General features: G+C 42.0%; 1 protein-coding gene across 4 annotated transcripts in view; it reads right to left on the reverse strand.

Annotated features, from left to right (window-relative positions):
- Positions 1–2,598: 2,598 nt before the first annotated feature.
- The window catches only part of ZNF532 (zinc finger protein 532), a gene marked incomplete at its 5' end in the record, with an annotated part of 41,945 nt that continues 31,365 nt past the window's right edge, over positions 2,599–13,178 (reverse strand). For 3 of the 4 annotated variants that reach the window (XM_083354793.1, XM_083354792.1, XM_083354791.1), the window contains 4 exons: positions 2,599–3,472; positions 4,875–5,022; positions 5,359–5,471; positions 12,448–12,726. In XM_083354793.1, coding sequence (XP_083210919.1) covers positions 2,978–3,472; positions 4,875–5,022; positions 5,359–5,471; positions 12,448–12,726 — 1,035 coding nt within the window. In that variant the 3' untranslated portion in view covers positions 2,599–2,977. The remainder of the gene's footprint in view (positions 3,473–4,874; positions 5,023–5,358; positions 5,472–12,447; positions 12,727–13,178) is intronic. The other variant, XM_083354794.1, reaches the window with a different exon arrangement.

The raw sequence follows: 13,178 nt of genomic DNA on the forward strand, positions 1-13,178 counted from the left end.
CACAGAATTACTCCAAATTCAAAGCATGGTGGCAATAACCCAAATGCCTCCAAGGGATCAGAAGCAAGGCAGGAGGTTCAAATACTCTGAATAGCCTGGAATTATCTATACACATTCGTAAGGCAGCAAAAGGCCCAATTCATATCAAAACCAGTAAGACACACACACAACCCCCCCCCTCAAAGTACACCAAAGGTTCACAAAATTGCAGGGTTTGGAAACACTAGGAAATAGTCTAGCCCAGGGGTCCCCAACTCCAGGTCCGTGGACCGTCACTAGTCCACAGCATGCCAGAAACCGGTCCGCACAAATAAGTGAAGCCCCATCCATGGGATGCAGGTGGCATACAAAAGCACACCCCCTCTAGTCTGCAGAAAAATCTCTATCCACCAGAACCGGTTCCTGGTGCCCAAAAGGTTGGGGGCTGCTGGTTTAGCCAACTATTTTGTAAGACATCATTGCTGATTGCCCCCCCCACACACAAACACCTAACCCCCAAGACAATACTTTAAAGCAGGGCTTTCCTAATCTTTGAGGTGTACCTCCTTTGGGGAGATGCAGAGTCCAGGGGAGATGTGAAGAACCTTTTAGTTGTACCTTACTGCAGTAAATCCAATTTCCCCCAAATTTCATTGTATTGTTTTCATTGTTTGTTTAATTTTGAGAGATGTGCACGCTCAGATATATACTAGAGGAGGTGCGATGGCAAAAGGTTTAGGAGCCCCTGCTTTAAAGAGATCCCTTCGCCTCTGACCGCATTAAAACAAAGCACTCGAACAGGGCTCCTCAAACTGGGCCACTTTAAGACTTGTGGACTTCAACTCCCAGAATTCCCCAGCCAGCATGGCTGGCTGGGAAATTCTGAGAGTTGAAATCCATAAGTCTTGAAGTGGCCCAGTTTGAGGAGCCCTGCACTAGAATTACAAACGTGAGTTCATGGCTGATCTTACAAGTCCCTTACAGCAGTAGTCCCAAACCTTTCCAGCTTTGTGGACGGGCAGCAGTGATGGGCAGGGGGAGTGTGCTCGTGTGCGAACCTCCATTTGCACAAACAGCAGGCGCACACACACCTGCCGCTTGTGCAGCCTGGTTCCGAATGGGCTGTGGTCTGGGGACCCCCTGCTTTACAGGATAAATTTGCCAAGAAGAACAGCTGAAGGCCACTGAAGGCCAATGTCAGTTAGCACCCTCTTGCAGGAGAGATTTTCCATCGTTACGGTGCCCAGTTATGAGTGCATCCTTGAATATGCAATTAAATCAAATCTTTATGAGATAGCCCATAAATCAGTGGTATTGCATACAGATGGTCCCCAATTCAAATCTCTACACAAGATCCAATATGGATCGATCACCGCCCCAGAGGTTTTAATTTTCCAAGCTTTCAGACCAGTGCTGGAGCAGTACCTCAGAGAACTTCTCTCTACCAGAATTTATGCTTTGGGCTATTCCATGCATCATATTTATGTGGTGAATTCCTATTGGTTGATTGGGGTGTTGATGGCCAGCGATTGGCTGTTGTTTCCTTGTGTTCAAACCTCTACGATTTAATTCGTGTCTATAAATAAAAAAAAATGCTTGACATCCTCTAAAAACTGCTGTTCAAGAAGACTGACTTGACACGTGACTTTCTTTTACCCCTTAACTGTAACTTGATTGACTGTAGGTACCACACATTTAAAATGATTAAGCTTATTCTGCATCTTATATACTGTAACAGACAAAGACAAGCTTAAAATACTGAAAAAGCATCTTCAAGTGGCCTTTAAAAGGTCCTGCAACATTCAATGAGGCCCCTGAAAACACAACAGAGGACTATGAAGACAGACAGTGATTAAAAGAACACATAGCAAAGTCCTCCAAGGCTTTTCTTCTCTGCCAGCACCACTGGGGAACCAACCCCAGGCCCTGCACTGCTTTGATTCAACTCCTTTTCATTCCAACGGAGCTCTTGCACAGAAGATTAATGCTCAAGGACTGAATACTGTACTCAGAATTTTCTCTATAGAGAAATCCTTAAATTGAGTAGGTTTTCCACAAACACCTGAAATGTTTAAGCAAGAGGTCATATTAAATGATTCTTAGTTCTCCTAGTTATAAGAATTGGGCTATTCATTTGTGGGTCCAACTACAACTGCTCCTTGACTTGCAACAACAACAAAAAATCTATTTGCTTTTTAAAAACCCTTCTCTTCCAATATTGCTCAGACACACAATTCTTCTGACTTTTCATTCGGAAATGCGTGAGCTGATTTTCAGCACAACGTTGGCAATATCAAAACATTTCTGGTTGAATGGAATCCAAGGATATCTACCCCATGGCTGTCTTTTCCTGGGTTAGCATGACCTAGTTTTCTGGAGGGGGTAATGCTGGTGGGGAAGGAAGTATTTCATTGGGGTTTTTTCTTCCCAGGGAGTACGAGAACGGAACACGTGGGAATTTTTCCAAAGCTGCTCAGACAATCTCAGAAAAGGATCACTTCTGAAGCAGCTTAATAAATCTAAAGTATTGCTCCAACTTTTAAGAATTCTGCTTTGAAACAATCCGTTTGTTAGAAAAGACATAAGCAAGAAAGACAAACAAAACATGGGGGGGGGAAATCCCACTAAATACAAATACAAACATGTAACAAAGACTATGAAATTTCTTTGTTTAAATATATACAAATTCTTTTAGACTCAAATACTGCTTTTTTTTAAACGCTGTCTTTCAAGGGAGTGAATGACGAATGACTACTTATAAATCTCTATAGCGATTATGAGGTGAGGAAGATAAATTGAAATATAGAATAGAGTAGAATCTATTGCAACAGCCTGGGAGAGAATTGTTAAAATTTACGGTATGGTAAATCTTTTATATTCCCCCAAAGAAAAAGTCAACTCCATTCTGAAGTAGAAAGGTTGATTTCTTTTTTTTTCCCCTCTTTTTTTTTTTTTTTTGCTTTTGGAAGATGCTTATGGGATGAAAGAAAGTTGCAGGTCATTTTTCAGCTGAACTCATTCGTTTGGATTTAATAAAAGCCATCCCATGGGTCCTCATGTGGGTGTTTAAGGCAGCTTCTGTTTCAAAGGTCTTTGCGCACACTTTGCATTTCCTGTCAGAGGTGGATCGATCCACGGATTCCTCCTCATGGCTGGGCTTGTTCTCCTGCTGACTGTCTTCTCCAGAGCCATTCTGTTTCGAAACAGGCTGAGGTTCCTTCAGCTTATGGACAATGAAGAGATGCCTAGACAAAGAGACATGGGACGTATAACAAAGACCGCATTCCCTGCACTGATAGGAGGAGCCATCAGATTTGTGCTGGGGAATATGTTCGTGGAACTGAAGCAGGTTCTCGGTTGTGAAGCCACAGACAGCGCATTTGTGAACTTTAAAAACATTGATTTTCAACTTCTTCAGCGGCTGGGTGATGGCCCCTCGAGGGGGCCTAAATTCCAACACGGGCTCCTCTAATTTACGCTTTGGACTGGGAACCTGAAGAAGTTGAGAACAACATTAAACAAGTCCATTAAAGAGACAAACTACAACACGGCTAGTCACTTTCATACAGAGTTCTTGTCAGTGAAATGAAGTTTGAGACAGAAGTCCAATTTGCGGTATAATGTATAGAATGAACTTTCATATATTATGAAGATGGTGACCACCCTAGGGTAGGGGTAGGCAACCTTGGCTCTTTTATGACTCGTGGACTTCAACTCCCAGAATTCCTGAGCCAGCCATGCTGAGGGGAAAGGGAGAGGTTTCCATGCTGAGCTATGTTGGCTCAGGAATTCTGGGAGTTGAAGTCCACAAGTCATAAAAGAGCCAAGGTTGCCTACCCCTGCTCCAGAGTGACTTTAAGAAGGAAGTCATAGTGGATTAAGAGGACAGGTATTTCATCAATTATTAGACACAATAATGTCTTTTTCTATCTTTACAAAGGTAATAAACAAATGGTACCAGACGAGCAGCAGGATGTGCCCCAATTACACATTTCTAAAATAGGGATGCGCAACATTTTCCCCAGTCCATGAGTCTGCTATATCAGGACAAAAACAAATGGAAGGGGCCAGGGATAAAACAATATTTGATTTCATTTTAATTAGATACAGCTCATATGATGACTCCCCATGGACTTAAATCTTTTTGCTGGTTTCGAAGATGAAAATTCAGTGGCAATGCTTTGAAAGAATTCTTTGGCCTGTACCAAAAGCTTTGAGATCAGGGCATAGGTTTCAGGTTGTAGAGAGATGGAAACTACATGGACTTTGATGGATCCACACAACAACCTTTTTAAACCTCAGATGCCTATACACCTGGAGAGTAGACCTGAGAGACATCTGTTTCCAGCAAAGCTAGTTCTCAAAGCACAGCTTGCCTCTGGCCTGTTTTCAGAAAAATGGAAGCAGGCACAAAAGATGGCAAATGTTCCATTATGCAGATATTTACCAGCTATATCTAATATATACTGAACAGGAAACCCTTCCCACCTGCAGACTATATGATTTCAACATGCTCTGAATAATCTGAAAAAGCCATAAAGTCCCAAGGGCCAGTTCGGTGCTTGGTATATTGTGCTTGGAGGAGAACCATGGACCTTTTTAATCCATGGGCTCAGTCCCAAGGTCAGATCATAGATAATGAAGCAACAAATGAGACCTGAGATAGGAATTGAGAGGGTTGCTTTTCTAGAGCTTTTGGTTATTCTTTACCTTCTATAAAAGTTTCCTCCCTTAGAGTTTATCTTTATGATCCATATACAAAAGGGATACACTGCTATGACCAATGTTTTGATTTTTGACTTCCTATGAATGTTGCTCTAAAGGAGAAAAAAAGATATATGCTTCTACAGAACTATAACCCACAACGATGCACCATGAGAAACAGGATAGCTCACCTTCGTGTCTTCCTTGATTTCACTTTCTCCCATGTTAGTGGATTCTGCCATTTCTTTCACATCAGGTTCTTTAATGCCATGCATCAGCTGAATATGTTTTTCTAGCATTAATCGCTTGGTAAAAGTTCTTCTGGAATCCGGGCAGTGCCTGAAGAAAACGTAGAGCAGGCTATGAACAGATAGCATCAAATGTGTCTTGTGCCATCCAAATTATACCCAAAGATGAAATCAATACCTAACCAAGATGCATGAAAAGTGAACGTTCGCCTTCTCCATGACTTTGAGGTAAGCCTACAAGATAAAAGATCTGATGGACCCACTGGGGGTAGCATCATACGAATGACACCCACAATGATTATTCAAAGATTTTGCAAATCTGAAGATCTATGGGAAAACTTTTGACAGTTGCCTGGCCTGTTACTATGTGGTATTGCTGAATGTTTGTCAGCTTACATAAACAAAAACTTTCAAAAGCAGAACTTACGAGCAGGTGTAAACTTTCCTGATGCCTTTGTGCTTGATACGATTGTGACGGCAAAGACTGTGCGATGAACTGAACGATTTGTCACACTGACGACAAGGATGTTTCTTCATTTGCTTTAATGAAGGAAAATAAAACATTGAAGAAAGAGCAGATAGCTTGAAACGTCAACAGAGGGATTCAGATTGAAGCTTTAAGGAGAGCATTCTGAACAACAGGGACTCTTGGAAACAATTTAGCAATCCTAGGAGGACACAACTGCAAAGCAATCAATTGTGTGAAGATTTAAGTTCTTAACACAACACTTAACACAACACTTCTGAAATAGGATTGAAGTTAGTCCTGTCAGTGTCCAATTCCACCAGGTCCACTAGAGGGAGATGCACACAGATAATTTTTGAAAATGACGAGAATAACTTCTCCCTTATCTGTAATAACCTATAGATAGTCCTCGATTTATGCTAAGTGCCCAGTTGAAATTACAACGGATCTCCCCAGGGCTACTTATTTATTTATTATTTATTTATTAATTGAACTTCTATACCGCCCTTCTCCCGAAGGACTCAGGGCGGTGTACAGGGCAGTAAAAGCTTTACATACTTAAGAACCAAAGTCAAACTTCTGATAGCCATTTCCAACGTCACACGATAGCATTTTGGGCACTCAACAACTGACTCACTTTTAAAGCTGTTTGTAGTGCCCTGCAAGTCACATGCCACAATTTAGGACGATTTTGATAAAAACCAGTATTTACTTCTGGTTTCTGGCCAAAATTGTCCATTGCAGACAATGGATTCACTTAACAACTGCAGCATTTGTTTAATGACAGGGGTGACCCACTGCCCAATTCCAACTGCTTCCCCAGGCCCACAGAAGTCAGGGAGAAGTGACATTAATATAGACCAGATGTCAAAAAGCAGAGGCATGAACACAAAAACACAAACCCCAGTTGTTAAATGTAAGTCAACACAGGGATCCACCCAGCCATCTTTTTTTTCCATTTTTTGAAGTCAGATCTTCTGCCAGAGTGTTTTGCCCCAGATTCCTATAATCAATTCTCTTAGGTTTATAGGCAGAGTGCTTTAAATTCAACACGTGTGATGCTTATGCAACACTTTCTCTGTAACTCCCTGACACAGATGCACCCTTTTCCAGGTTGCACCTCTGAAACTCTAGAGGTGAGAAAGGAAACTTGAGAACCAGAAAACGTGCAGACTTCTGCTATATGGCCTATTTCAATACTTCTTTATTCTACAGTCTTCCTGTAGAGTCAGTTTCCGGATCTGTGTGGCCAAAACAGTTATGTGAGACCTCTGTCAAGTTCTAGCATACAGCAGGTGATCAATTAAGTTATGGAAAGTCTGGAAGTAAGTGATTTAATGTTGAGCCTTGATTGGGGACCCAGACAGTCGTGCAATCCTGTGAAAACGTGTATAATTTAAGTGGGTGCTGAAAGATACTATCTGGGTATGCATGGAGAGTTTGAAGTGTCTTTCTACAATCAAATCTGAAAATCTACACAACCCTCCTTCCCCGGGGTAAATATAAATGAGCCCAAGGCAAATAACGGTTGAGGGTTTACCTAATTAACTAAGAGGACTGGAGACTGACCTGTTGAAGAACATCTATGGTTTGCCCAGCTTCAAGAGTTTCCAGGGGCATCTAAAGGACTGCTGTTACAACCACACGGTACCACCTTCACTAGCCTGGTACTACCAGAAATAGAGGATATTTAATTTTTCCCCCCAATCCAGATATCTGGAGTGTGCCTTGACGAGTTCCCCTCCTGAACTGGGATGAGAACTCTGAGGTCATTTGATCTACCTTTCAGTCCACCCAGCCCACCCACCATCTCTCTCCCCAGCTCAGGGTCGAGATAGGATTCTAATTCATGAAAATACCCCTATTTTTTAAATAAAAAACATGTGATTGGTAAGAGAAAGCTTTTCCCATGAGTATAGAGCAGGGGTAGGCAACCTCGGCTCTTTACGACTCATGGACTTCAACTCCCAGAATTCCTGAGTCAGCATAGCTGACTCAGGAATTCTGGGAGTTGAAGTCCATGAGTCATAAAAGAGCCGAGGTTGCCTACCCCTGGTACAGAGGGTTACTTCCCTCCCTCTCTGCAGAAAAAGGACTGCATTTGTCTAAGAAGAAAGAGGCGGAGAAGAAAGACATCTGAAGAAAAGCAAGACTGGATGTTGGATTCAGTTCAGGAGGAGGGGCCTTCACTCCTTAAAATGTTGCTCACTGAGATACCCTGGCCGTACAGGGACAGCTCAACCCATGGGCAGATTTACATTCTGAGCCCTGTTTCAGATCACACCACCACCCCCGTCTGTCCTAGGGATTCATCCTCCTTTGATTGGAGGCCATTCCTTTGATTCACATCAGGCATCTTCCAGGCCTTGAAGCAACCTGAAAGCAACAACACCCATCTCTTTCAACAAAGCACTCGCAAGCAGAGCACCCACCATGCAACTGAAGGTTGGAAACCACCATCCTGACACACCATATCTTCTACAGCCAGAGTGGTGCAGTAGTTAAGGTGCTGGAGTATAATGTGGGGACAGAGATCCGGATTCCAACTACCCTCAATCACAGAAATTCAGCTGGAGGACTTAGAAGCGGTTGCCTTTGCCTGCTCAACCTACCTCTAGGACTGTTTTTGTGAGAAATATGTTGCCTGAGCTTCTGGAAGAGGAGAGTTTTGCTTGCTAGCAAATCAACAAAAGCATGCATCTTCAGCCATCTGCCCGCAGATGTGCAACCCTTTTCGCTAATAGCTTTGGAAAGAAACCTAATCTACATTTTATCATGCCAGCTTACTTCAACCAATTATTCTGGGGAGTAGCTGGAGAGCAATTCTGGTAAGACCCTGCCCTGATCAGCAAAGGTGCCCTGGCTGAGGATGATGAGAGCAGCAGTCCAACATACCTGGAGTTTGAGGAAGGTTGCATTGCAGCATCTCCCACCCAGCCAGTCAGATCTGTAGGAAGCTGCTTCTGTTACTACTAACATCTTGGAGCCAATTTCATTTTCACAAGATTTCCCACGGGTCGTTTTCTGCTTTCTTCCTCCCATACCTCCTCAACCCTCTCAGACAGCAAAACTGGCATTATTTTTATTAGGTTTACTCCTGCCTAGGGGTAATGCACTGAGTATCATCACAAAAATTTATGAATCAGCTCCCTTACACCCCGCTTGCTCAGGAAAGGCGAACATAATTTGCTGCTCCTATTCAGCATTTGAATATACATCTTCCAAATGTATATGCTGTATACCTGGCTTTTCTACCATTTCCCAGGACTCAGCAAATGTTCCTTAATTCTTGCACATGATTAGCTTCGACAACAGAGTTGTGCAATTGGATTTATTTTTTTATTTTTAATTCCATTTATATCCCACCCTTCTCCGAAGACTCAGGGCGGCTTACAAGCTTAGCAGTGGATTTCCACAGATGTAAAAGAACGTGCCTTTTAATTCTTTCTATTGTCAGCTGGAAAGTGCAGTCTGGGTTCAAAACCAGAACACCATGCAACAGAGTGATCTCCCGTTCCTTGCCCCAACTCCTGCCTATCTAGCCTTTGGCGTATAGCCATGCTAGCCTCATGACCATGGAAAATGTCTTCAGACAATGCTGGCTCCCTCAGCCAAAAACCAGAGATGAGCACTGCATCCTAGAGTCGAACACAACTGGACAGGGAAACCTTTAACTTTTATTGTATCCTAGAGGCTCCCACTTCCAACAGTCTAATGGACAGACAACTGAGAAAATGTTATGCATGCAAAAGGATGTATTTTTAATCTTATAGATGTGTGACACCTCTTTGTTTACCAAGCATGAAGATCCATAGGGGCCAGTACAGTTAGTCCTTACTTAGTGACCACTTGCTCAGCAACCATTCGAAGTTACAACAATGCTGAACATGAAGATTTATGACAGTCTTCGAAATTGTGGCCATTGTAATGACTCCATGTTAATATGATTGTTATTCAGGTGCTTGGCAACTGGCGCATAGTTATGATGGTTGCAGGATCCTACAACCATGATTTGTGGCCGTCATTCCTAGCTCCCAACAAGCAAAATCAATGGGGAAGCCAGAAGGAAATCACAAGTTGTGGTCATGTGACATCAACAACCAGGCGTGACTCACTTAATGATTGCAACTGGAACTATCGTCACAAGTCAAGGCGGTCACATGATTTTTCATGTTACGACTGCACTGTTTAGCAGCAGAGTTCCAGTCCCAATTATGGTCATTAACTGAAAACTATCTGTATTGTGATGTAAACCTTGGCCTTTCATACGTGCATTGTGCTGTAGCACGCAGATACACAAGAACCTGGGTTGTGATGCTTATAAAACCCTAAACTTGGATCATGCCTCAGGGGCAGACTATTATGTTAGAATTGATCCACGGAATGAAGCTGTTATTTATATGAGGCTGTTTTACTGAGCAAAGGGAACAGACCTGCATTCTCAGTGACTAATACGTGATGTCAAGAAAGACAGCAGGTTTAATTCATTAATAGAAGAGTAGCTAGTTTTAATCACTGAGTGCCCTGTGGCTGTTGTTTTAACCACAACCCTTCTCTTTCTGTGTCATTTTTAATATTTTAAATAATTTATAAAGTACTTACAGTCATGTAGCACGTACATTTTAATAATAACGCCAAAAATACAAGCCTATTCTCACAGATCCTGATGGCCCTAACTTTTCTGTAAGGCTGTGAAGACCCTGTTTTCCTTCAGGTGTTTGGGCCAGGATATTACTGAAGCCAATATGTGCATTTGGTTTTGTGAATTCTTGAGATGCCATGATGATTGCATTAATGATAATTACCAATTGTATCGTGTTTTGTTTATGTTGGATCCATTCATCCATATGTGTGCGTGTTTGTGTGTGCGTGTGCATGTATGTATGTTTTTGTGCTGTTTGCCAGCCCCCCAAAGTTATTTCTTTCAGGTGGGAATAAAAAAAAAATTATATAATGATTTTTTTTCTAATGTTTTTCCCATAAATGCAGGGTCCCAAAGTCATGCAGTCAGCTTTCATGCCTAAGGCAAGACTAGAGCAGCTTCCTGGTTTCTAGCCTGGTGTCTTAGCCACTAGACCAGTGATGACAAACCTTTTAGAGACCGAGTGCCCAAACTGCAACCCAAAACCCACTTATGTATCGTTGGGTGCCGGGTGGGCGTGGCCCATTTGGGAGGGTGTGGCCCATTGGGTGGGCGTGGCTGCGGTGGTAACAGCAGACTGGGTGGGACTAAAAAATTCAATCAATCAATTCCAACTTTGCGAGATTTTTTTCCCCGCAAGAAGTTAAAATTGATTGATTGAACTTTTTTTTTTAACATGGTGGCGGAGGGCTAAAGCGAAAAGATTTTATAAAACCCAGCTGAAGGCCTAGGACTGGGGCGACGGTGTGCGTGCCCACAGAGAGGGCTCTGAGTGCCACAGGTCTGCCACCATGGCGCTAGACCAAAAGGGCTTTCTACAACAAATATTCATTCATTCATTCATTCATTTTGTATTTCTTAACCTCCCATCTGCCTCATATAATATAAATGAATAAATGCATCCCTACAAAACCCCACTTATCATGTTGGAGAGATATTCTGTAATTTAATACAATTTAATATAATTCAACATAATGGAACTTGTAATCCTAGATTCTTAAACATGGCGAAAGGGTAGTTAACTGCAGACTTATTTCTGAAGCTAATTTATTACTTGTGTGTACACTAATAAGGAATGCAGGAGAAAAATGCACAGGCAAACTTTTTTTTTAACAAACATAATTAATTTCATTTACTGAATGGTAGATTTTCACAGTTTCTTCAATATTGCCAAAAGAGTCATCTTCTGAGGCTTTGGCAACACACAGGTATAATCGACACATCTCACAGATGATTCAATTCAGCAACAGACAGCTACTAAGAATGAAATATAATTCACTAACACTAATTCAGCACCAACTTAAAAAGCAGCTTGACTCTAATGTTTATACTGGTTGTGCTCATGGTACATGAACATCCCCTAGCCACCCACTCACCAGTCAACAAATTCACTGTCTTGTGTGATGCATCAAACAACACAAGATCTCTTGACCTATCGTGCAGCAGCCTTTTTTTTAGTTCTTTAATTCTTACAATGGCTTCAAAGGAAGTTGTACTTGTCTTTTCACTTCCTGTCTTTTCATGTTTTTCTCCCCCAAACAGAAGAAATTTTAAAAGCCAGTGATAGGATTGTGGTCAGCACTGCTCAGATTCAGGAGGGGTCCCCCCCCCCCGCTCCTATCTGGTTAAAGGGAGAGACTGAAACAGGAGAGACTATTTGGGAGTTGCCCAAATAATTCATTTTTGCTGGTCTCTTGTAAACCCAGGAATGAAGAGCCAAATAATATTCAGATAAGTCGCTTCCTTCATATGGAGAGATTTAGTTGATTGGAAGGAATTTGTTTAGTCCAAACGAGGTCAGAGATAAACAGTTCATCTGTGCAGACAGGAGATTTTTCGTGACACATGTATCCTGCCTCAAGGATCTCAAGACTCCGTTAAGCATGTCATGAAATACAGGTAGTCCTCAATTTACATTAACGATCGAGCCTAAGATGTCTGTTGCTAAGGGAGACTAAGTGAGTTTGTCCCATTTTACAACCTTTTTTTGCCACAGTGGTTAAGTAAATCATTGTAATTAAGTTGGTAAGGCAGTTGTTAAGTGAATCTGGCTTCCCCTTTGACTTGGCTTGTCAGAACGTCACAAAAAGGTGATCACATAACCCCGGCACTCTGCAGCCATCATAAACACATGACAGTTGCCAAGTTGATCACTTAACCATGGGGATGCTGCAACGGGTCGTAAGTGTTAAAAATTGTCATAAGCCTTTTTTTTTCATTGCTGTTGTAACTTTGACCTGTCACTAAATGATCTGTTGTAAATGGAGGACTACCTATAGAGCCCACATATAGAAGGATGCTAGAGCAACAACTTACTAGCACTGCTGATGTTACCTAGTTTGGGTAATGAAACGTCTGCAAGAAAACAAGCAAGATTGGAGAGCACCAAGGATCCCTCAACAACTTACTTTTCCATGCTCTTTTCTCATGTGGGATATGTAAACATCTCTCTGAGTAAACAGCCGATCACATTCCCAGCATGTCCAGCCAGGATTAGACACTTTTTTGGGTTCTGCCTTCTTCACAGAAGTGGGGGAATTCTTCTCTGCTTTTTCTGTCCCATTGATGGATTTTGAGTCCTCTTTATTGTGACTGACTGAATTCTGGATGGTAGGCTTTGTACTCAATGGCAAATTGATACCGAGATTCGGTGGTCCTTCAACACTTTTCAGTGTCCCATGCATAGACTGTGGAAGGAGGAAAGGAAGGCAATTAGATTATATCTCCTATTTAAAAGGAATGGAATATTCAAGATTCAAGTGACTTTCTTTTTTTATTATGGGCTTGTGTGCAAATAGTTGGGCATTTTATCAATCTCATGTGACAATCAATCGGAGATAATTTAAGGTCATGATTTTGATGACCTATACCATGATATTAGAAGACTTTATGCAATGACAATCAATCACATGAGACTTTGTGTAAGCTGAAATCTTACACAAGGTTTGGTCCCATTGCATAAGGTCTTCTAATATCATAGTATAGGACAGGGGTAGGCAACCTTGGCTCTTTTATGACTCGTGGACTTCAACTCCCAGAATTCCTGGCTGGCTGGCTCAGGAATTCTGGGAGTTGAAGTCCACGAATCATAAAAGAGCCAAGGTTGCCTACCCCTGGTATAGGATCATCAAAATCGTGA

The sequence above is a fragment of the Vipera ursinii genome (assembly GCF_947247035.1).
Source record: "Vipera ursinii genome assembly, chromosome: 2".
Taxonomy (NCBI): domain Eukaryota; kingdom Metazoa; phylum Chordata; class Lepidosauria; order Squamata; family Viperidae; genus Vipera; species Vipera ursinii.